Raw genomic sequence first — 25,176 nt, 5'->3', positions numbered from 1 at the left:
AACTAAACCTTGCGGCTGTGTCGAGCCCAGGCCTCCCCTCGTCATTTACCATTTGAAGTGGGTTTTCATTACTCATCACGCGGGGAAGCTTGGCTGGATCAGAGTGGGGCACCAGGAGCTGGGGGTGGGTCCCGATCCCAGCCTCAGAAGAGGCCCCTAGTCCCTGCGCTGGCAGCTCCTGTCACAGGCTGGTGCAGCGGCTAATTAGGCTGCCTTCGACTGCAGCTCGGCAGACAGACCGAGTGACTAATGCGCTTATTTTAGGGAACTTGGTAGGAAGTGTTCTGGAACATGCTGGCTAATTCTTGGGGGTTCTTTGTCAGGTTTTAAAAAGACAGAGGGGGGCGGCGACTGCCTGCAATCTCAGTACTGGGGAGGCTGAGGCGGGAAGGCCACAAGATCGAGCCCGGGCTGGGCCGTGTGGCCATGCAGCAAGCCCCTGCCTCAAAATAGACCGTGAAAAACGGGCCGGGGGTGCTCTAGGTCCGCGCAAAAGCCTTGACTTCAATCCCCAGTGCCGCAAACACAAAAAGGATAGAAACGTTACATTGGGTTGGTCTATTTGGAAATTTCAAGTCCCATGAAAGGCAAGCCTGTGGTTTGTGACATTTCTGGGAAATGGGGGTCGATTCTGAAGCTGGGGATACCCCTCCCCGACCTCTGCCAGAGACTCTGGTGGGAACTCCGGGCTGGCTGGCCGAGTCGCCGAGGATCTCAGGATTGTGTGGTCCAGCGCGGGCGGGAACAGGAATCTGATTGACGAAGAAAACTCTGGCTTGCACAGAAGGCGAACTCATGTCTTCCGAAAGGTGCGGGAAGTAGGTTTTCTCCTGCATCTGTCCAGCCCGGCCCTGTCCCCGGACACTCTGCAGGCCGCCCTGGCACCGCGAGCAGCGGCTCCCGGGGGCATACACGTGCGTGGGCTGCACGGCCGGCAGCTACCCTGCTGCTCGGAGAGAGGGATCCCGGCTCAGCTCCTGGCTGCGAGATGTTTCCCCGGTAACACCTCGGAAACCGCAGGTCTACTTACAGATCCTCTGAGCACACAGCACTAAGTTGTGTGATGCTGCACCCCAATTTTCCCCATCCTTAGTATTTCACACTATTAGTAATTTGGGGAGGGGGGCAGAGGGATGAGACAGAGTTTCACTATGTGGTTCTGCCTGGCCTTGAACTTACCGTGTAGCTGGCCTTAAAGGCACATAGATCCTCCTGCCTCAGTCTCCCAAGATCTGGAATTACAGGTGTGCACCGCCACCCCCAGCAGGGGCTCCCCTTCATCAGCACGGACTTGGCATTGTTTTCCCTGTGATTTGGGAAGGCAGAACTTGGAGGCAGCGTCCACGCCCACACCCACGTCCACCGCACCCCCGCAAGGGCTCCCCACCCTCACCCCACCCCCCGCAGCATCCATCCAGTGTGGCCTGAGCCGTCTGACTGAGGGGTTTGCGGGGTCTTCCTGCGGTGATGTCACCATCCCCGTCGCCTTTCTATCCTGTCCTTCTGGGGAAAGTCACTGCCTCTGTGGCAGAGCAGGCGAGGTGCAGGTCCCTGCATAGGCGGGAGCGCCCCACCCCCACCCCACCCGTCCGCTCCTGGGCGGTGCTTGCCATGTCCATCCCAGCTCCATCACCTTCATGACCTCCGCTTGCCCTGCACAGTGCCCTGCTCAGGGCTAGCCCTTGCCCATTCTTAAACACTCTGAGGCTTTGGGCTTCACCTCAGAGCCACGGCTTCTCTTTTTTTATTTTTTATTTTTTTGGCACTGGGGATCAAACTCATGACCTCATTGCCAGGCAGGCGCTTATGCCGCCGAGCTAAATCCCCAGCCCCGCAATGCTTCTCTTTTGGTACCAGGAATTGAACTCACAACCTTGCACTTTGCCAAGCAGGTGCTTGTGCCACTGAGCTATATCCCCAGCCCCCTCTGCTTCTTTTATTCTTTTCTCCCAGTTAAGGACTTAACCCAGAGCCTCCTCACTGAAATGCATCCCTGTCTCTAGCTTTTTTACTCTGAGACTAAATCATTCAATTACTCAGGCTGAGCTCAACCGTGAGATCCTCCTGCCTCAGTCTCCCAAAGTGCTGGGATTAACTGTGCCATCACTTCCAGCTCGGCTTTAATTGCTGCTGCGATGGGACTTTCAAAGGCAGGAAGCTGCCGGCCTGGGCCTCTCCCGATGTGTCAGGGATGTCCGCAAGAGAGAGCTGAGGAGTCCCCTGAGCCTGGAGTCCATCTGCCTCGGCCACCCAAGCTGAGCAGATGACTGGAGGGGACAGAGCCGAGCCCCTGGCGCATTGAGGATGCGCACACAGGAGTCCAGGGCACTCTCCCTGTGGTAGTGACAGCTGTCGGGGTCAGGACAGGACTGCAGGGACATGGGTTTTGCTGAGCACAATCCCTTCTATTTCACAGGCTCTGTGTGAGCTGCGCAGATTTCAGATGTGCTGTGAGGCACAGTGCAGGCAGCTGGGACCAAGACGAGAGGATTCTGATAAACCCTGCACCGTGGTGACTCTCCCGGCCAAGAGCCAGGTGGCCTGCTCGGTGGCAGCAGCTCCAGTTGGACACACACACTCACACTCACATACACACACAAACTTGCACACATGCAGAGTGAAATCTTAAGCCAGGGTCTTCCTAAGTCACTAAACTGTGCTCAGGTTGTGCCTGGGCTTGCAGTCCTCCTGCCTCTGCCTCCCTGAGACATGTACCATCTCACTAGGCAGGAAGCATGTTTTCAAATTTTTTGTTTTTGCAGGGCTGGGAATTGAACTCACGCAAAGCACACGCTCTACCGCTGCACCTCTGGCCGAGCCCACAATACGCTGCACTGCTTTAGTATCATATCATCCTAACCATCGCCCTGTGTAAAGAACAAATGTAAATTCTGCTTCAATGAACTGATCACTGAAAAGTCCCCGGGAGAGGCTGAGGCAGGATGGTGTCTCTCCAAGGGCCTGACGTCTCCCATCTGCCCAGCAGTGGGCTGCCTTAGCCCTGGACTTGCTTCCCACAGCCACGTGCTGGCTCTGCCCCCTCTGCGAGGATTGGTTGACAGCCTGGCAAATATTTGGGGTTATTTCCACGGGCCCCTGGAGGCCTCCCTGACCCAAAATGACCTGTTTCCCATCCCAGGCACAATGATTCACCCAAGAGCAAGTGACTCATCTGTTCTCTGAGGAAGCCGGCTTGAGCTCTCTGGGTAGCACGAGCTAACCTGAATTCAAGGCGATCCTCCTGCCTCAGCCTCCCAAATGCTGGGATGGCCAGCATGAGCCGCCACCCACGGCTCCCCCTGCAAGGCTTTGCTGAAGCACAGACCCTCGGAACACCACTTCTCTGTCTCTGGACCCCAGAAGAAGGACCACGGGTTGGTCACACAGCCGGGACAGAGGGCAAGCAGACGTGTCTACACCGCTGGCTTTGCAGCCACTCGGGGATCTGATCTGGCCGCCTGGTTTTATAATGCAGCAGTCCTTAATCTCCCGCCGCCCCAGTTCTGAGGGACACCGCTAAGCCTAGATCCTCTTCTGTCACTCGGGATTGGTGACAGCTGGGGTGGGGTGGGGCAACGGGCGGAGCCTGCAGGGAGGCTGAGGCAGGTGGAGCTGGCACAAGGGCGGGAGAGCCCCCTCCCGTTTCCCGAACAGCGAGACGGGATGGCCCTGGGGCGCACGGGAGTCGCCTCCCTCCGCAGTCCAGCAGCGAGGGGCAGAGCGCCCCCTGCAGGCAGCAGGGAGTGGGGGCTGGACTCTGAGCCCTCAACGCGGTGAGCGGTGAGCGCCTGCACCCTCCTGCCTGACCCCGCCTCCCTGGGGCCCCTCCTCTCCCTGGACCCCGCCCCTATTTTGGACCCGCCCCTGTCATGGGCCCTGCCTCTCCCTAGGGACCTTTCTCCCACTAGACCCTTCCCCTGGCTGGAGCCCGCCCTCCCCTAGACCCCGTCCCTCCCTTGGGCTCACCCTCTCCAGATCTGGCCCTTCTCCAGACCCCATCCCCTTCCTTGGGCCCCACCCTCCCCAGGGCCCCACCCAGCTCCCCCAGAGTTCCCAGAAGAGCAGCCCACGTGACTGGTACAGTGTTACATCACCCACGATGCCCCCTGTGTCCACGGCTCCCCCCCCCACCGTCCTGTCCCATCCCAGTGGGCACCTTCCTAGGCACGTGATACGATTTTCAAATGGTTTTTATCTCAGATAAAGCCAGAGCGCTCGTCCACGTGCCCTCAGACATCAAGGTGTGCAAAGCTGCCTTTAATCTCATCGCGGCTGTCAGACTATCATACAGTGGAGACAGGAGTTGGGGCGTACGCCTGTAACCCAGCACTAGGAAGGCTGAGGCAGGAAGGTCTCTGCGAATTTGAGGCCAGCCTGCACCTCACAGCGAGACCCAGTCACTCGAGCCTCGTAACTACTTCCATCCTTAACCAGGCCACTTCCGGATCCCATCACCTGCGCAGCCCCAGGATTCAGGGACATACGCCTGGCCCTCCTGCTGTCCCATTCAAGGTGGCGACAGAGGCGACTGGGGCAACTTGCTCTGCTCTGCCCGCCTGCCCCCTCCCACGTGCCCTGCTGTTGCTCGCCTGCCCTGCACGGCATCCGGTGGCTTTCTGCAGAGAGGACGTAGTCCCCGGGCCAGGGGACATCCACGTGTCCGAGACCCCGCTCTGGAGCCCTCTGTGCTCCTCCTAGTGGCCGCCCTGCCTTCGCTGGAGGAGAAGAGCGGAGAACTGACAGAGGGACCGGCCTTGGCTGGGTCACCGTCGGTTTTGCACCTCCATCAGCGTCGTCTCCGGAACTCGCAGTGCCCGCCCGGGCTCTAAACAACCCGGAGAGTGACAGAGCTGCGTTATGCACTGAGGGGACCAAGAGCCCGGAAGTCACGGACCCCAAAAGTAGAAGAGAGGGAGGGAGGGAGACGAGCATCTGCTTCCACAACGCTGACCCAGTGGACAGCGCCCTGGTCACCGTGGCACTAGTGCTGGACCCCACTGCGCCCCCGGGCCCAGCCAGGCCCCCGTGGATGGAGGTGAATCCCGGAGCCGCCTGCCCCTCCAGCTGTGTGACTTCCGGCAGGAGGACTCAGCCTCGGTATTCGGGCTCCAGCTGCACGGAGGGAGGACGAGCCCTCCCCACGGGACAGTGGGGACAGGACAGGTGGCATCGCTGGAGGCGCCGTGCAGGCCCGCACGGAGACCACGGCCGGCCCCCGCCCCTCCTCGGCGGCCCACGGCGACGTGGTGGGCTCCGGAGTGCAGGCATCATCGGCGAATCTGGACAGCCACGCGCAGCTGTGTCAGTGCCTGGGAAATCGGGATCTAGAAATGAATGGGAACCGCGGATTCCAGAAGATTCCTTTCGAGAAGTCTCCTACCTTGCTTGCTCAGGGTCACTGTGGTTATTGTTTTTTTTTGTTTTGTTTTGTTTTTTTAATCGGTACCGGAGTTCGAACTCACGACCGCCTGCTTGCAAGGCAGGCGCTTATGCCGCTGAGCTAAATCCCCAGCCCCTCGCTGTGGTTATTCTAAGCAGCGACTCGTGCGCATGCCCAGAAAGAAAGGCGGGATTTTCTCTGAATAACAAGTGTAACTTACGTTTTGCTCAGCTGTTTTGTCTTGAGACAGGCTGGCCTTGAACTCCGGAGATCCTCCTGCCCTGGGGCGGGGACTCCAGGTATAGAGGAACAGAGAAAATGGGTTTGCGAAGAACTCTGGACCCAGGAACAGAAATGCGCACACAGGTTTGCAGGGCTGGAAGCCACCTTGGCTGAGCCCATAATGAGTAACAGACCGAGGACACTGTGTGGCTTTGACTCCAAAGTGCAAATTACACATAAACTATTCTGAGTCCACACCTCGAAGATTCGGGAAGGCCATCATCCCCCTCCCTTTGTGCCCTGGATTGCCGCTTTCTGCTGAGGTCTCCAGGCTGCCTATCCAGAGGAAGCCACCTCCAGGGGGCGGTAACCTGAGAGATTCTCCTGAGGATTTGAACCCAAGAGGGACAACCAATACCTGGAGGCTTCCTGCTTAGCAACAAACCCGTGCAACCACAATCGAGGAAGCAGCAGTGGCACCGGGCTCCTGCTCAGTCCTCGTGAGCACCTAGGCTGTGGTCCATCCCTCCAGGTACACCCAGGCAGTCACCAGTCACCCAGAGGAAAATCTTCCAGCGCCGCGGTCCACAACGCTAGCAAAGGGTCAGACAAGGTCCAGGTTTCCCTGGAGATGACAGGTGCTGAGGGCAACCAGACCTGTTAGGCTGCTCTTCCCACTTCTGGGCATCTGCCATGGCACAGTGAAATGGGGCACCCAAAGTTAAGGCAGGAAAGGTTTATTTAGCTCACAGTGTGCGGAGATTTCAGGCCATTCTCAGATGGCTCCAAGGCAGGGTGGTGTGGGGAGGGGCAACAGCTCCAGGCAGCAGGAGACAGCAAAGCCAAAGTGGCCAGAGCAGAAGAGAGGAGAGGAGGCTTTCTCTCCCTTCTATTGTAAGCAGGCCACCACCCCCCAGGGAGGCATAGCGCTCACACCACCTCCCTGCCCTCCTCCTGCACAGGCTGAGGATGTTTACAAAGTGAGGACCCTCACCCCCTGTTCAGTCTTTTAGTTAGACTTCTGAACTTCTCAAGTTGACCCCATGTGTCAGGCATTACAGTGTGCTTATGAACATCCCTACAGTCTCCCGCATCCCACCTGGGGGTGTTTGTGACACTGCTGTTTTAGGTGACAGACAGCAAGATCTGACTCTTCAGTCCTGAGGAGCGGATCAGACCTGGTCCCTCTAAACCTAGACTGTTGTTTTTAGAGGACTCAGCCCTGCTTCCCTGAAGCAGCACTTTCTACAACTTCTTGCACAAATCTAATCAACTTGTCTCATTTATTGGTCAGCACATCACTCTGAAAATGATTCAGCTATCCAAGCCCTTCGTTCACCCAATATTTACTGAGAGCTTCCATTAATTGCAATTACTCGTCTGCAAATATGAGGTGTTACCAAAAAATACGGTGAAAGCTTAGTTTTTCCTTAAAGTAAAATTCCCCTTAAAACACTGCCTCTCTCTCCAGATACAGTCGTCTCCTCCTTCATGCTGCTTTCCGAAGCAGCTCTGAAAGTTCCCTTTCATGAGTGTCTTTAGTTGTCTGTCCTGGCTGCCTCAACTTACACAAAAACATTTCCTATTCAAGGTCATCTGGACTTTGGTGGGACAGCCCAAAGTCCCATGGTGCCAGATCTGGTGAATAAGGTGCATGGAGACACAGTGCCACATGTTCCTGAGGCTCCTTTCTGTCAGGTGACACTTGGCAGCAGCACTGACCTTGTATTTGATCACATCTTATAAAGACATTCACATTTCCAGGTGCAGGGCTTTCAGCACTGAGACTAATTCTGAATAAGCCACACAAGTTGGTGGCCCTGCTCAGCAGACAGCTCAGCAGCCCATGGCCTAGGCCCTCACCAACCTTCCCGGGTACTGATCCGCTTGAATCGTTCTCCAGGGAGGATCCGAAGCTGCAGGGCTTCTCACAGACACTGTGTCCGGTACTCTTGTGTCACCACCCCCTGTGAGCCACACTGCCCTCTGGAGCCTCTCCCTGCAGGAGCTCAGGCTGGAGCAGCAATGCGTCAAATCCCGGGGACAGCCAGAGCAGCACCCCAAGTCTGCCTCCACCACCGTGGACACGTGACTGAGCCTCCTCTAGACCCTCCACCCCCACCATACCCTCCACCCCCATTCCCCTCTGCACCAGTCTCTGGAAGGTTTTCACGGTGTCCTCAAGAACTCATCAGCCCTCCCCCGAGAACCTCAGAACACAAATTCAGCTGGAGGCCAGGCTGTGCTGCTGGCACTGGTGAGATCCGGCTGCAGTTACACCGAGTGAGTGGTGACCCATGGGACACACAGACCTCGGGGGGCCACTCCCCACCATCAGAGACCGCAGGAATTGGACTCTTCCCCTGCGTCTCCAGGGCCCCGTGACTCGGGACTTCAGCCTCCTCACGGGTGAAAGGACCTGTTCTATCACTTGAAGCCACTCTGTCCACGGCACATTGTGACCAGACATCAGAAACTCACAGCTCCAGGAAGCAGCACTGTGCCCCCTCAAATGGCTCCTGGGCTGCTGAGAGCCCCCTTCCCCCCACCAGATGCGTCCCTTTTGGGATCCCTTAGCCAGGGGCCTTGCCTTGCCCCCCACAGCCTCTTCCAAGGCCTCTTGTCCTGGGCGCTTGGTAGTTTCCCTGATTTCAACATTTTCCATAAAATGGACTTCATGATTTCCAATCCGAAGGAAAATGTTGAAATGAGCAGGCTTCCCTTTCGGCAACATATACACCTGTTTTCCTATCTCTGCTCCTAGCCTGTCTGCAGCTGTAGAATATGCATAATGAAATTGCTGTCTGGCCAGCGCCTCCTGCCTTGATTATGTCTTTAAGATAAGCTGCTTGGAAAATAAAGTCCGGACCTTCCCCTCCCTCCGGCCTCCCTCCCTCTCTCTCCCCCTCTGATCCCTGGGGTCCACCCTCCCTGCTTGTCCCCAGCACAGCCCAGCTGAGCTGCTCTGCCTGCTCCCAGCCTGCTCCCCGGCTTTGCTCGGTAATCTGCGAGCTCTGGGGTGGAGAGGCCAGCTGCTCCGGCCTCATTATCCCGGCAGATGGTTGTACTAATCATACAGGTGGCCTGGGGGAAAACGCTTCATCTAGCATATTGGAAATGACCCCCAAGGGCTGCCTGGTCCCTTCCATGGAGACCCAAAGGCAGGGCAGGCCTGGGAGGCAGTGTGACATTGCTGAGGCATCCCAGGGCCCCAGGCCTGTCCCTCCCGGGTGACCCTGGGAGATGGTGACCCTGGGAGCGGTCCTGCATGCCCCAGAGACCCAGCTCTGGCCCCTGCTGGCTGTAGGAGACCTCAGCCAAGATCGTCCGTAGCCTACAGGAGCACCAGATCCAGGGATAACGGGCAAGGGTCCAGGACGCAGCACAGAATGCTGAGCAGGTCTTGGGGTGGGAAGGGGATTGTTCTGCACCCCGTGGATTGCTTTGTGTGCCCCCTGTTCCCCTGCCAGGCAGGGATCTGACCCTGGCACCTAGGGAGGAGACCTTATTTCAGAAGAGGGTCCTTGCTCATGTAATCAAGGTGAGATCATCAGGGCGGGTCAATCCCACATGACTGGTGGGGGTTTTTATTTGGTAACAGGGATCAAACTCAGGGCTTGTGCTTGCCAGGCAGGCACTTGTGCCACTGAGCTATGTCCCAGGGCCCTGCTGGTGTCTTCATTAAAAGATGGGCGGAGCTGCAGGCAGAGGCACCCAGGGACAGAGCCCCTCGGCTTCCACCTGCTACAACCAGAGCTGTGGGAGGGCGAATTTCTGTGCTTCCGTCACTCGCTGTAGAGTGATTTATGACAGCCACTCAAGGCAGTCACAAGCAGGTCAATCAGCGTCTTGGAGTACAAAGCAGAAGAATAGGGAGAGGTGTGGTCTGGAGAGGGGTCGCTCTCTTCCCAACCCGAAGGTCTGCGATTGTGTAAGAAAAAATCCATTGCATAAAACAGAGAAAAAGAATGAAGTCAAACTAAACGGCAGAGATGTATCTGCACCCGTGCTGAGAGCTCACTGACAGTTCATAAGGGGTCCCACAGTGACTAGAAATATACATAACCCCACGCACAGTGTGCACACACACACACACAGCTAGGCTGGGGACCACAAACGTTCACACAGCCAGGAAACATGTGGAGACTTGTCCTGCTTCCCTTTCATTAACTACATGAAAAGTGGGCTAAGATTACACAGTTTCTCTCAAAGCCTGCTGGCACTGATGAATCAGACCAGAAACACCGGGCCCTGACCGCAGCTGCAGTGGACAACTAGGCAGTAAGGGCAACTCGCAAGCCTGGGCTCCAAGGGTGACTTCTGAGCACAGGGAGTAGCCTTCGTGACCCCAGTGCCTTTGAGTGTGTCACCATTCAGAACTAAGATGTCCCCCAAAGCCTCGAGTGACCACAGGCAGGGCTTTGGTTGGGTTTGGGGAGCTTGCAGGTAACCTGATGTCAGGAGGTGGGGTCTGATTGGAAGAGGGGCATGGCCTGGAGGGGTTCATCTCCTCCCCAGCTCCTCCTGGGTCTCCACTTCTGGTCCTCCACCTCCCAGCAGTTCTGCTCCCCTTTCCGTTCCCCGGAGTTTACGGAGTTTATGGTGTCAGGCACTGTGTCCCCACAATGAGGGGAGTGACTAAGACCCATTGAGTCCTCCCCCTCCCGATGAGACGAAAGTCCTGGCTTCTTTGGGGGAGTTGAAATTGGGAGTCCCACAGTCTCTGCGTGGCGTTGAGAGCCTGGATCACTCACGGGAAAGACTGTGGGGGCAGTGCCCTGCACTCAAGTCTGGGCTCTGTGCAGGAGGAAGGTGGGGCGGGCCACACCAGGGCACTTGCAGCTGGGATCCAAATGTCCCCCAAGCCTTGCTGTGCAAAGGGCTGGGTTCCCACTGGGTCTTCTGGAGGTGACTGCATCAGGGCTCAAACCGCACCGGCAGCTTGATCAAGGATGAGTCTGTGATCTGGTGGCGTTGTTGGTAGAGAACAGGAACAGGAGGAAAGGCCTGGCTGAAGGGAAGGGGTCCTGAGGACGTGCCTGGGACCGGGCCTAGGCCTCAGCCCCATCTCTGCCTGTGCTTCCTTTAGGCGGGCAGCCTTGTTCTGCTGTCCCACAGGAAGTTCTGCCTGCCCCGCCCATAGCGATGGAATCACCCAGCCATGGACCGAATCCCCCGAAACCATGAACAGAGCTAAGCCTCCTTCCTTGAAGCCGTTTTGTCGTGGGGATCTGGGTCACGGTGATGATAACTGACACAGGATGTGACCCTCCACGACAGTAAGCTCCCAGCCAGCATGCCTCAAGGTCACCCTAGGCCAACGTGAGGCAGAGGAGCGACATTCTCTCGGTCACCGGGGCTGAAGCTGGTGAGCCACGCCCGCTCCTACGCATGCTCATTCAAGTCAGCGCATGGCACAGGCGGGCAGTTTCACTGAGGGCAGCCCAGGCAAGCTCCGAGAGCCACTCGAAGGCCGCTCCTCGGGTTGTGGCCCAGCTAAGTCCACACACTGAGGCCCGAACCCCAACGTGACCATCTTTGGGGGTCGGGCCGTTTGTAAAGGGGAAGGGGACCAGGACACAGGGATGCAGAGGGAAGGGAGGCGCATGACACACACACAGCTCCCCGCGGTGCCGTGTGGCAGGCACGTTAATGAAATGAAGCTGGAAGAGTCACCAGCCGCCATGCTGTAACAGTAATAAGGAGGTTTTAAAGATTCCAAGATTCTAAAATGTGACACAGATGTGGTATCAGCAGCACACGGCTAAAATGTCACTGATCCATGGAGCTCCGTGCAATTACTACCAGCTTTAACCCGTGGAAAACACTGCACCCCCAACGCCCAACAGCGGGATGGCAATGGAGCGCAGGGGCACAGCCAGCGCCCGCCTGGCAACTAACTGCGAGGTCGTGAGTTCAATTCTTGGTCCAAAAAAAAAAGGCCCGTTAGAGAAAAAGGATGTAACTATGGTCACGTGAGGCGTTGGAAACACGACGGCCCTGGTGTGGGGCTTCCTGGGCAGGATTCCTGGGCGCTGGGCCTTGGGCAAAGCTGAGTGGCTCCGTGGCTCCTCCAGGTGCCACCGCAGTGGGCAGCCGGGGAGCACGGTCCAGCGCCCCCCGGCCTGGGAGCCCAGCAGGCCCCTGCCACCCCGGAGCCCGAGGTCCATTGCAGCTGGGGCACCTGGACTGCTGAAGCCCAGGCGCTGGCGGCAGCCTCAGGGGCTATTGCGTTGCTGGGTTTCTTATTATAGTCACCAAATTCTCTTTATACCAAAAACCTGCGTTTTCTTCTCAGCGCAGGCCAGGTGGGGCCGGGGAATGACTGGGCTTTGAGGACGAAGCTAGGAGGCCCTAGTTCAGTAAGATGGCCCTGGAGGAAGAGATGATGCGCATGCGCACGGGGAGCGCTAAGGAGGAGGGCGCAGGGGAATGGAGCCTCCCAGGGGCCTTCAGCAAGGCTCTGACCCCTCTGTTGACCGCTGGCCCAGCCAGGGCCTCGCCCAAGTTTAACACCCAGCCAGGGACATTGATGCAACCCGCACAGGCTGATGGACATGGACACAGTAATTCTGCAAGGCTGAATGGCTGTCTGATGCCCTCCCCGGCCCCAGAAACCTGCAGGAACACGCAGACACACACACACACACACACACTGTGTGGGGAGGCTGGAGGTGCCTGGGTTTCTATTGAAAAGTTATTGGGAGCCTGGCATGATGGCACACATCTGTAATCCCTGCACTCAGGAAGTTGAGGCAGGAGGATCCTTTTAAATTCTAGACCAGCCTGGACTATCAAGTGAGCTCAAGGCCAACCTGAACTGCATACTGAAACCCTGTCTCAAAACGACAAAAAAAAAAAAAAAAAAAAAAAAAAAAGGTTGTAGGAGTCTGAGTGTGGTGTCTGCACACCTGTAACCCCAGCACTCTGGGAGGCTGAGGCAGAAACATCCCAAGCTCAAGTCTGGCCTGGGCTATTTAATGACCTAGCAAACCCTGTCTGGAAAAAGAAAAGCTGGGGAGGAGGTGCTGGGGAGCAGCTCAGTGTGAAGGCCCTGGGTTCAATCCCCAGGATAGGAAAGAAGGAGGAGAGAAACAGGAGAGAGACAGAGACAGAAACAGAGACAGAGACAGAAACAAAGACAGAGGGCCTGAGATAAAACAGTTCTCTGCCAGTCGGACCCTGCCTTGCTCTCTCCTTCCCTTCTGTCTCTGGCTGAGCTACCAGAAGTGGTCTGCAGGGGTCCCCAGTGCGTCCCCAGCACACCGGCTCCCCCACCCCAGGCAAGGTTACTGCGCACTGTCCTGGTGGCACCGACCTCTCCCCTGTCCTCCAGCCCTGGTGTCTGTGCGGTGCTCAGCCACGCTGTGGTGAGAGGGTCCCACCAGCCCAGGCCGCTCCTGGACACTGTCCGACCCCCGTTGACACGGTCAGGCATGTGACCTGGGTCCTCCCTGATGGATCATTAACAGCCAAAGGAAAAAGAGGCCGTGGCAGGGAGGTCAGGGAGGGGAAGGAGGAATTCAGCTGTGGTCCTCAGGTACTGTGACACCACAGCTCTGTAATCAAACCACAGCAGATTCCAGCCCAACGAACCCAAGCACGGCCTGTGCCTTCCCTGGGACAGTCGGGGGCATCGAGGCCACTCCTGCTGAGGACCCCGGCTGCTCACTTCTGGTCTCCTCGCTGCCTGTGTCTCTCTGGGGCATCTGCACAGTGCTACAGGACCCAGCACAGCCCTGGGGTCACAGGGCCCGTCTCTCCCGTGTGCCCGCAGACGGCGGCCAGAGAGGGGAGCTCCAGGATGCATGGCTGGCCCGAAGTCTGGGCCGACCTGGGTCACCTAAGCCCCAGGAAAGGTGGCACCGCGGGGAAGACACACTCCAGAGCCGGGCACAGGATTGGGATGCCGGTCGGATAGGCGGGGCCCAGCCCTCAGCACCCCGGGGCCTCGCACTCCGGCCTCCACCTTGTCTGGTCCCTGTCACCAGGGACCGGAGCGGGGTTCCCCCATCTTCCCTTTCAGTTTCCAAGTACGGCTGTTCGCTTCTATAAGTTCGAGTTTTTGTTTTACTTTCTGTTTCTGCGAAACCAAGGACCCCACCGCACTAGCAGTGCTAGGGAAGCCTGGAAAACAGTTGTGTGTGTTCCCCCGCCCCCCATTGTCACTCACTTCCTGAGTCTGTCTGCAGACGGTGGCTTTCAATTATCTCTGACAACCACCCTTGATAAACCCTTGATAAACAATGTTTCACACCACAACCTCACTGTGGGGCCATAAAAATGAATTAAGGGTTCACAAAACAGTCTTCCTCTTCTGAGCCTTGCCATTTTTCTAGGTCTTGTTTTAGTATGGATTTATTTATTTTTTGCAGTCGTGGAGATGGAACACAGGGCCTTGGCCCTGCACTGCTTCCTAGCCCTTTTTACTTTTTATTGAGACAGGGATCTTGCTAAATTGCCCAGGCTGGGCAGTCTGAACTTGAGATCTTCCTGCCTCAGCTTCCCAGAGAGTATTTTACTTTGTTTTTTAAAAGCTGGCTTCAGATGGCCTTGCCCAGCAAATGCGCACCACCAGTGAGAAGGAAGAAGACCAGCGAGTGTGATTTTGACCTGTGCCTAGGGCTTGCTGGCAGGGATGGTGAGCCTTGCAGGAGGCACCCTCCTGCAAGCCTGTTTATGTCACTGGAGTTCTGACCAGCTCCCCACCAGCACCACCACCTGCAGCCAGGGAGCAGCAGGGGGTCCCGAGGGCACAGGGCAGGGTTTGGTGTGGAGCTTGTCCTCGGGTGCCCAATGCACCTGCCAGTGTGGACCATCCAGGCCACTGGGGTGTCCGCAGCACCCTAAGGGTGTGGTCCTCACCGCCTGCCCACTTTCCCTGCCTGTTCCTCCTCATCTGTCAAACACTCTCAAGAACTGGGCGAGCTCTAAGGCTCCTGCTGCTCCTGAAAATCTATTAATCCCCAATCAGGCACTGTGGCACACAAACCTGCAATCCCAGCACTCGGGAGGCTGTGGCAGGAGGGTCACCAAAATTTGAGGCCAGCCTGGGCTACATAGTGACTTCAAGGTCAATCTGAACAACAAGATGAGACTCTGTCTCAAACAAGCAAACAAACAAAAGTTCATTAATTCTCGCTGATTGAACTGTGGGGGACCAGCGGCGACTGAAAAGATAAGAAGTGTGAAATATAAATGACCTTTATTCTGAGAACACGGAGAGAGAGAACCGACACCCCCCTCCACCACCACCGCTGGAGTCCAGCTTTCTCTCTGGCGGACACGTGGCGTGGGGGGGTATATAAGTAGCCTAAGCTTAGGGTAGTGCCCTAAGGCCATTAGAGATGCACAGGATCTCATTGGCACTCCTTTGGCGCCAGGGGCAAGTTCCTAAGGGTGGGGGAGATAGAGTCACAGGTAAATCCCTAGGGGTGGGGGAGATAGGAGCTCCTTGGTTCCAGTTGAGGCTTTTCTGGCTACAGAGTCCTGTGTGGGCCAAAACCCTTTCATATCCCATCTTATGATTATTATTATGAAAAGGGGCGAAGATTTCTCTCTTTAACTACTTTCTGCTGGCTGGCAGGGGGCGCTGTACTGGAGCCTAGGGGAGTCTACAGGCGGGCGGTTGATGCCCAGGTAGACGCTGGTGCCAGGTGTTTTAGCCAGGACAACGTCACTGGTAAATGCACGTATGTCAGACTGGAAAAACAAAGAGACATGACGTTATGAGGACACATGGCACTGTCATATTTAAGGACCCAGATGAGGTAGAAGGAAAGGTGCCTTTGATTTAGACATGTCACTATATCAGGATGACGTTGAGGTAGGATCATTGTCACAGTGAGGTGGAATTCTGAAAAATAAGTGTGAGGTTAGGAAGAGTGATGTTATGAAAGGTGATTACTCCCCCATCTGAAAGCATAAAAGTTAAGAGGGTAGGTGTGTAAAACTTGTCTCCAATCCAGGAGTTGAATTGGAAAAAATAGGGGGAGCAGGGAAGGCGGTGGCTGTACCAGTATAGGGAAGGTAAGGGCTTAGGCTTTCAGGGATGTCACGTTTATCCAGACAGCTGAGGGTAGACAGAACTACCACAGTCATTGCATAGAGCATCATGAAGATGATCTTACGCATGATGTGGGAGTCTTTGGGAAAGATTGTCAAGAGTCCTGCTGTAAAAATGATCATTAATAGAATGTAAGAAATTAGGAACCAAAGTGTATAACAAAACATGACTTAGCCTGTTAACTGTGGCTTCGAGGCCTTCATGAAACGGTGACGGCTGGGTGACAGAAGATGAGATGACCACTCAGAATGATCAGATTTAGGGCTGGGAGGGCACCTCTTAGCCTGAGTGATGTGAAACCAGGATGGGAGTCCAGCAACTTTGACTGCTGTAGCGGTAGCCAAGTAGACCAGATAGATAGTAGACCAGGTAGCCACTTTACCTTGGTTGTAGTCCTGTGGATTTAGAACATCTGAGATAAATTAGATCTCCTGGGGATATGGGAGGATCTGGTTTGGCCTCTCCAGAGGGCTGTGGAAGGCAGAGATCAGCATGTTGTTGCAACAGGTGTCAGAGGAAGGAGAGGACTGGGACATAGTCAGCCAGGGGAGGGAGATTTTTGAGGATCAGAAAGATTGTGGAGTAAGAATGGCCTGCCGTACATATAAGTTCAAAAGGACTCAAGAAAGTAGGAGCCTGGTGAAGTGCCCTGAGCTTGGCTAAGGCTAAGGGCAAAAGTTGAGGCCAAGGTTGGTGTAGTTCTAAAGTGAGTTTTGTAAGGTGTGTCTTTATGAGGCCATTTGCCTTTTCTACTTTTCCTGAGGATTGTGGATGGTATAGGATATGTAGGTGCCAGGTGATGTGTAAGCTCGAGGATACCTGTTGAGTGATCTGAGAAATAAAGGCGGGACCATTATCTGACTGAATACTCTGAGGTAGACCAAACCTTGGAATGATTTCTTGTAATATGACTTTGGTAACTACATCAGCAGTTTCCCTGGTGGTAGGAAAGGCTTCTATCCATCCTGAAAAGGTACAAACAAAGATGAGAAGATATTTGAGAGTCTTGTGGCGGGGCATGTGTGTAAAATCTATCTGCCAGTCCTGACCAGGAGTGTGTCCTCGAAACTGATAGGTAGGAAAGGAAGGGGGTGCCATGCGTCCCTGAGGAGAGGTCCTGGCACAGAGGTCACAGGTGTGAGTAATCTTAAGAATGATAGCTTTTAGAGAAGGGTGTGGGACTATTGGGGCTAAGAGTTTATATAGGGCCTGTGATCCTATATGAAAAGAGTTGTGTAAGTCAGTGATGATGTCTGAGGCCTGTTGATGTGGGAGAACAAGTTTAGATCCCTGAAAAATCCATCCCTGAGTGTTTTGTGTGTAACCCGGTTTATGAAGTAGCTGTAACTGCTCTGGTGAATAACTGGGCTGAGGTAGACTGCTTGGTACTAACGGGAGAAGATGAGAAGGGCAGGGCCCTTGTGCAGCTAACTTGGCTTGTGAGCCTGCAAAGGCATTGCCTTGAGCAATAGGATCTGTAGAGTTTTGGTGTCCTCTACAATGAATAAACTGCTGCCTTCTTTGGAAGCTGGGCTGCCTCTAGAAGTTTAAGGATAGGGGAGCATTAATGATGGGGGTCCCCTGAGTGGTAATAAAACCCCGTTCTTGCCAGATAGAGGCATGAGAGTGTAAAATGCTAAATGTGTACTTTGAGTCGATGTATATATTTATAATCTTGTCTTTTGCTAGTGTAAGAGCCCTTGCAAGGGCAATAAGTTCTGCCCTCTGTGACGAGGTGCCAGGTGGCAGTGGATTTGCCTCTATAACTTTTGACTGGTTAACTATCGAGTACCCTGCCTTCTTTTGGTTGTCTGTGTTTGTTGAACTGCCATCTATGAACCATGTGTCCAAGGCCAAGGAGAGAGGTGTGCTACTGATGTGAGGGAAGGGGTGGGAGTCATCTGTAAAAACTCAGTACAGTCATGGTGAGGAGGGCCTTCTGAGGTGGGAAGTAAGGTTGCCACATTAAGAGGACCACTAGTTGCAATAGAGATTGAGGGTCCTGAGAGAGAGCTAAGTGTACATGTTGAAGGCAAGGAGGGTCATTAGGGCAGGGAGCACCTTATGTGAGATAAACTCACGTAGCTGATGAAGTGAGTGTACTGTAATAGATTGTCCTAATGTAAACTTTTTAGCTTCCTGTGTCAGGAGGGCTGCAGCTGCAAGAGCTCGGAGACAAGGAGCCCATCTTTTTACTGTGTGATCTAACTGTTTTGACAAGTAAGCTACTGCTTGAAAAGAAGGTCCCTTTTTGCGTCCTAGTACACCGATAGCATTGTGGCCCTGACAAGTAGTGCATATTTCTCTGGCTTGCGCATTGAATGCTAAAGGATTCTAAAGTCTTTTGGAATTGTTATTGCTTTTCTTTGGTTTCACGGTAATTTTGTCAGCTTTTGACTGGTATCAGAAAAATAATGACCTCCGCCCCGGATTCTTTTTCCAGCCATTGCCTTGGCTCCAAGGCCGCAATAATCACGTGCATATTATTATTCTCCTAGAAACAAAATTAAGAATTCACATTATTTATATATTTGGTGTTTACAACCGCATTTTCAAGACTGGTGATTAGGATTTTCACATTCACTCAGAGGAACAGGCTGAAGAAAAGGTACAAGAAGTTGGAAGAAAAAGACTTGAATAAGAAAAGAATACTTTATAATTCTCAATTATAAAACAGTGCCTTTTGTCTTCAGAAATCAATAGTGTCTCCTTGTGTAAAGTTCACTGAGTAAATGACAGGAAACAGAAACATTCGCCTCCCTCCCTGGAGGGAGCCTGTGGTGGTTGTTAGCTTATGCTTGCAGCAGTAATGATTGCATTTATCACACAGAGTTGGTACATGTACCTAACACACCTGAATGCCTTTCTTCACACTCGAAAGCTACAAACATCCTGTTACAGTGACCCACGCACACCCGTGTTTATAATGCGCAGCTTCTAACCCAAGATCAAGGAAGTGGAGGAAAAGTCTCCACAGCAAATTGGATTTAGCAGAAAACCACTTTGAAATCACGTTTAGTTATTGTCCCACATGTAACAACATGCCTGACAAGTTGAAGGAGAAGTTTATGTGGGTTTAGGGTTGCACTGGGCTCAGTCCATGGTCAGCCAGTTGCAGGGCAGAAACCACATGGCAGAAGGGCCTGGCACAGAACAGCTGACACATGCCAGCCAGGAAGGAAGGACGAGGGAGGGGCGGGGGACCCACTCTTCCAAGTCACCCCTAGGCGCCCATCCCCTCCAGGCAGGCTTGCCTCAAATGTGATACACTTGTGGAACATTCTAGTCCAATACATGGGAGGCAGGAAATAATCTGTAAGCTGGGCTGAGCGATGCCTTGCTAAAACACAGTCCACTCAGAATTTCAGAGTGACTTTATTTGGAAACAGGGTCCACTGAATGAAACTGAGACCCCACTGGATAAGGGTGGCCTTGTCCAGGACTGATATCCTGAGAGGAGGAGAAGCTGGGACACAGAGACCCAGATCCACGGGCAAGGAGCCATGCGAAGACCCCAGGGGCAGCTGGCAGGCAGGGGTGTCAGCAGAGGCAGGAGGGTCCTCCTGGAGCCTCCAGAGACACTGGTCCTGACGACACCTGGGATTGAGTTTCGAGGCCTCCCAAGCTGTGAGAAAGTGGCTGTTTTCAGCTTCCTGCCAGCCAGTTTGTGGGAGTTTGTCAGCTGCCCCAGAAAACCAGTCTACTTTGCAATCACAGCTGAGTGTTAAGTAACTACGGTAGTTTGGGGCCTGCTGTGGGCTGTGTGCTTTTAGGAAGCTGTCACCTGAGTCTAAGTTTGTGGCTGGAGGATCTGAGCTGAGGCCCCAAGACACTGAGGACCAAAAGCCAGCAAGGAGGGCACTGGCAGAGGGCTGGCCTGGCACTCTGCGTTGGCCCCTGCGCGTGCGCGCGCGCGCACACACACACACACACACACACACACACACACTCAGGAAGGATACTGTGCTAGCTTTCCATTGCTGTAACAAAACACCTGAGCTGTTCAATTTAAAAAGAAGAAAGGTTAGTTCTGGTTCATATGTCAGACATTTCCGTCCCTGGTCATTGCACCATTACTTCTGTGTACATAGCAGGTCATAGTTTTTCCAGCAGGGTAGTGGACTATGTGCTTTCCTGGACACACATCACACACCAGTGGCCAAAAGCAAACAAAGGCCAGGTGCAGTGAGGCACATCTGTAATCCCAGCCATGGGAGGCTGAGGCAGGAGGACAACTTAGTGACTCAGCCAGACCCTGTCTCAAAATAAAAATTTAAAAGGAGAGGGCCCACGGGGACAGGGGCTGCCGTGGCAGGTGGCAGGGGACAGCGCTGAGGAAGGACAATTGCCAGCAGCCAGGGCTTAGGATTCCCACACCAGGCTCAGGGACTCCGAAGGGAGACACCGAGAGAGGTCCTGAAAGGGACCCCAGGTGTGGGACCGCGTGGCTGAGAAGGGGCCTGGGTCCCTCCCAGTGGATGGGGGGGGGGGCTGAGAGGAGGAAGGGGTCCTGGGCACAGGACGTCCCTTGTGGACAATCCTTTCTGCCATGCCCCTCGGCCACAGCTGTAGGAGCCCCCGGTGCCTCCCCACGCCCTCCGCGTCTGAAACTTTCTTACCCCGTGGACCCTGCCACACGTCCACAGTGCTGTATTCGACCCACATCAACCCTCCCGCCATTCTGTATTTAACCACATCTGCAGAGTCTGTGCCAGGGAGGGAACCACTGTTTCCTGCAAGGGAATCCTGCCGTCTTGGGGGACACCGTCCCGCCCAGGACAGAGCAGAGGCCAGTGGCCCTGCTCAGTACCAGGCAAGGTGGCCAGCGGCAGCCCAGGCTGATGGAGGCCCTGGAGATAGCCTGCCCCTCCCCCGCCCAGAGCACCCTGAGTAGAACCCCCCCCCCCGCTCCCCCCTCCACCGCGTCCTCCAGGTGTCCAAGAGTGGGTGGGAGCTGCCCAAGGAGGCCCCACTAGGCCAGGGTGACAAAGGCTGGGGCTTCGCTTGGCTCAGCACCCGACCTCATGCTGCCCATCCTGGAGGCTTCCCTGTGGCCTCCTCCAGCCGCACTGAGACACCCCTCACCGTGAAGGGGGGGGGGGAGGCTGGCGTCTCCTTCACACCTCGGTGGGGCCCTGGCAGGTTCCAGCCCGCCCCAGAAGTGCAGGACAGAGCCCTCATCTCCCACTACCCGGGGTGCACGGCAGCTGCAGAGGAGCAACCTGGCTCTGTCCCTGCCTCCCACCCCACCGACTGCTCCCCCCGCAGCTCTGAGCGCGGCTCCCAGCAGGAGCACGTGGGCCGCCTGCCTCCCCGGAACGGGCGTGCAGTTTGGACGCCAAGCAGTGCTCATTTGGTTTATTTATCTTCCTGAAACTCAATCTGTTTTGGATTCCAGAGCCCGCGCTAAGCAGCTTGAGCTCTCCTTCCTTGGCTGCGGGGAGCGCGTCTGTGTCGAGCAAAGTCAAGAAACATTTCTGTGGCCGATGGCCAGGCGCAGCCTCTCCCAGCAGCAGCGACACCTCCTGGCCTCGCCCTGGCCTCCCGCCCGAGCACCCCAGAAGGCCTGTGAGGCGCCTTCCCCACGGCGAGCATCTGCTGTACCACTGTCAACCTCTCTCCCTTTTCCTTCAGGGGAGTGGTGAGCGTGGAAGGGAGCTGCCAATCACCGTAAGCCCTCCTCTTCCTCCACAGACCACTTGGCTTAGGGCATGTGGCAGTCACGTGACTCAGGCCCAGCCACAGTGATTGGTCCAGTATTGACATGTGGCTGAAACTAGACCAATCAGGCTCCTCCCCTGGATGGTTCACACAGACCTTGAAGACTAGAGTCTCTAAGCTGCAGTGACATCCATTGGTAGTGCCTTGCCCTTTGGGGTCCCCGCCTTGGGGCTCCCCTGGCCTGGGGAGTGCCCATCTGCAGAAGGAAGAACAGAGACACCTCAACCAATGTCTGAGCAGTAGGAAGCTTCAGATCCATTCCACAGCCTGCTCTGGCTCCTGAGGTCCCTGGAATCACCCCACTCTTTGGGCTCCCCAGACACCTCCTTCCTTCCCCTCGCAGTCGAAACTCATTCCCCTCGATTTCCCCCTTCACACTCACATCTTGGAAATCTCTGCAAAGCTGCCGCACTGCCCCCCCCCAAGTTGACATGGCGCCCTCCCTTGGCAATTTCCACCCCCACCCCCATATGCACTTGGTCTTTCAAGGCCCCAGATGCCCCCTGGGCTCCTCCCCACACCTGCTGGTGGAACAGGAGTTAGAGAGAGGAGTTGGTATTCTAACCAGCAGTAAGGACCAAGTAGGACCCTCCAGGGAGCTTACTAAAGCATCAGCCAGGTGTGCACCAGCTGTCAGGGACCTCCCCACAGCACAAGCAGGTGGGCCATTGGCTAAGACAATGTGTGTCCTGCATGACACTGTGCGAACGCGGCGTAGATTTTTAAAGCACGAAGCCTTGGGTAGGACAGAGATCACTTACACCACAGCCTGCTAAGCTGGGTTTCTCCTAGCCAGGCTGGAGCATCACAGAGGGCCCCAGGCCAGAGGATTTTCAGGACCATGAAACCTGCCTCACACAGGTAGATGGAACATCCAGACTCCCATGTACCTGTGGCTGTGTGGTGTTTCAGGAATGATTGTGAGAAAGACCACGAGCTGCCTTCATCCCCTCCCCCTCTCCAGCCAGGCCGGGGAACAGAAGGCTCATGGGCCAGGCAGTGGGCCAGGCTCTGCCCAGGAAGTACCCAGGCCAGGGTTCCATGTGTGGGGAGCAGCTCAGGACGTTCATTTACATTCCCTTCCCGCCCCTTTTCTCCTTCTCTCTTCCCCCTGTTCCCTCCTTCCCCTGCCATTTTTTCATGGCCTGTCCCTGTCTCTAAGACAGGAGTCACCCAAACCCATGGCACCTATTCCTGCAGTGGGGAAACGTTTGGGGCTACTTGACAGCCAAGAGGAGCTGCTCAGATGGCCCCAGAGCCAAGGACAGTGCCCAGATTGCATCTTTCCACTGTGCTTGCTGTGTCTCCCCCCCCCCCACCACCACCTGTACCCCACACTTCAACCCCAATGTGGAGCCCACCTGATGCACTAGGTGGGATCTGTGGATTACAGTATCGACCGGGGCAGCAGGTCCAGGACCTGGACAGGTCGGCAGCTGTGGCCCGAGGGAGTCAGCATACACCCCGTTTGCTCCCTTGCCCTAGCATGGTTAGGGTGGGAAGCCAGCTTGACTGGCTTTCGGAGCTCAGTGGAACACACTTCTAGCTGAAGCCGCATGGATCATGGAGGTGTCACGGGCTTGGACTCTGTATCTGGTTCCTGGCCCCTTTTCGTCTGGCCCTCTACCCTGTTCTGCTTCCTGGGCTCTATGAACTAAACATCTTTGCTCCATCATGCTCTTCTGCTGTGAGGATCCTGCCTTAGAACTCGCCGGCCATGGACTGGGTGCTCTGAAACCGTGGGCCACGCTGACCCCTTCTCCTTTAAATCCTGCCCGTCGGGCATTTTGTCCCAGTGAGGAAAAGCTGACTGGAGCAGCACCCAAACATCATTCTGCCTCACAGGGGAGAGGCACATGTTCTCTACATGATAGCATGCACTCTGATGAGTGTCTTCCCTGTCAACCCCCCAGCATCTGAGCTGGCACTGCTGACCATCTGCTTATACCCTCCCAGAGCAGCTCTGTCTGTTTGCATTTTGGGCACCCCAGGGACAATGACAGGAAACGGATATGCCCTGCAGAAACAGCCACCTGTGTCCACGAACAGTTGATGGCTGGTTGGCTCTTCTGGAAGCTCAGATGCCTGTTTCAGCACCACCCCTGCTGTGGTCCGAGCTCTCTTGGAAATCTGACCTTTCCCATCCCTGGCTGCAGAATCACCTCTGTGCAGAGACAGAGCCTAGGAAAGCCCAGCCACTGAGAGCAGCAGACTCGAGTAGGCATTGGAAGGTCAGCACAGGTGTCCTCGGAGGTCATTGTGGGGGCCCCCCGAGTCCCCCTCACAAGGCTCCTCCACCTGGGGGCTGTGGTCCACTATGCTGTCTGCTGTTCTGTGGGCGTTCAGTGTCAGGGGTTGCATGTAAGTGGGAGTGTCCAGGCCACGCATGAACCCCCACCTGCGTGCTGGAAGGTGTCTGACAGCGATGACCACTGCCACCCCAGTGCTGGGTTCATGATTTCTCCAGAACGAGGTATGAGTGGAAGGTGAGGCAGATGTCTGAATTTTAAAACTTTAAAAATTTTAAAAATTATAGTAAAGAATGCATCGCCATCAGCACCCCTCACTTCGAACATATTTATGCCATTGCTCTGGGCGTTTTCGAGGGCAGCTCTCAGCGCTCTTCCTCTTGAGCACTCTGTGCAATCAAGCACACAGTGAATGCCATCCAAGGGAAAATCAGGCTTTCCAACAGCACTCTGGTCCACACCAATCCTACTCATTGGTTCCGGCACCGCGTGACTCCCGGGGCTTCCCCAAAGTCACGAAGACCAAGAGAGAAACATTCTGAATCCACTCAGGGCACGGAGGCAGCCATGGAGTGGTAACTAAAGACACTCATAAAGGCGCCTCTAGAGCTGCTTCAGAGTGGCAAGGAGGAGGGGTCACTGTGTTTGAAGTGAGGGCAACTTTGGCAATGTAATGTGCTTTCTACGGTAGTCTATTTTTTAAAAAATTTAAACACCGGCTGAACTTTCTGATCACGTGATATATTGGCCCAAAGGACTTGGGTCTTTGGGTCTCCATGGATAATGTGGGAATAACTGTGGGCCACCCCCACCCCACTTCTGTTCCCAGGAGCTGAAAGAGCTACTCATTGTCCCGCACTCTAAATTGGTTGGTTTATAGACGAGTCATTCAGGAAACCTTTTAAATACAGGAAGACACATAATGATGTTTCAGCCTGCCACATGGTGGGCCTGTGGATGATGATGTTGAGAAATTCCTACCTCCAGGTATTTTTACTGTGCCTTTCATATGTTCAGATTCACAAATACCATTGAGTGATGTCCCCTCAGTGGGACAAATATCCAACTCATGACTTAGAGGAAGAGAGATCTGGCTCACGGTTCCCCGTGGGTCCAGTCCACAATGGGCTGCCTCCAGGACAGAAGAAGCCCGGAATAAGGGCCTGGTGGAGACAAGCTGTCCAGCCAGGGAAGCCCAGAATCCACCAGAAAGGGGAGGATCTAGGATAGGCAGACACCCTTCCAGGTCACATCCCTACCACCTTCCACCAGGCTCCAAGATGAATCCCTGATGAATGTGGTGCCCCATGAAATAGCACCTTCCACGCACGTGAGACATGGGGGACATTTTAGATTTAGATTTAACAAGATACACCCCCGCATAGCATTTGATACACTAACGCGCTCTGTGCACTGTAACCTAGGACCCACCCTATGCTACACAAGCCAGGTGTGTGACAGCTGCATACAGGTTTGTGGACACACCTTCTACGATGTCTACACAATGGTAAAACCATACACTTATCGGTGACACTCGT

General features: G+C 55.0%; 1 protein-coding gene across 3 annotated transcripts in view; it reads right to left on the bottom strand.

Moving 5' to 3' along the window:
• Positions 1-19: 19 nt before the first annotated feature.
• The window catches only part of Ropn1l (rhophilin associated tail protein 1 like), a 44,962-nt gene continuing 19,805 nt past the window's right edge, over positions 20-25,176 (bottom strand). The window contains exons 4-5 of one of the 3 annotated variants that reach the window (XM_063257966.1): positions 1,180-1,306; positions 20-752 (exon numbers count right to left, since the gene is read on the bottom strand). In XM_063257966.1, coding sequence (XP_063114036.1) covers positions 480-752; positions 1,180-1,306 — 400 coding nt within the window. In that variant the 3' untranslated portion in view covers positions 20-479. Of the gene's footprint in view, positions 947-1,179; positions 1,307-25,176 lie in introns of all 3 variants that reach the window. The other 2 variants (XM_063257964.1, XM_063257965.1) reach the window with 2 other exon arrangements.

Source organism: Cavia porcellus, unplaced genomic scaffold, assembly GCF_034190915.1.
Source record: "Cavia porcellus strain 051 isolate PalLab524CR breed Dunkin Hartley unplaced genomic scaffold, mCavPor4.1 scaffold_11, whole genome shotgun sequence".
NCBI lineage: Eukaryota > Metazoa > Chordata > Mammalia > Rodentia > Caviidae > Cavia > Cavia porcellus.
This window is presented reverse-complemented; position numbering and strand designations above follow the sequence as displayed.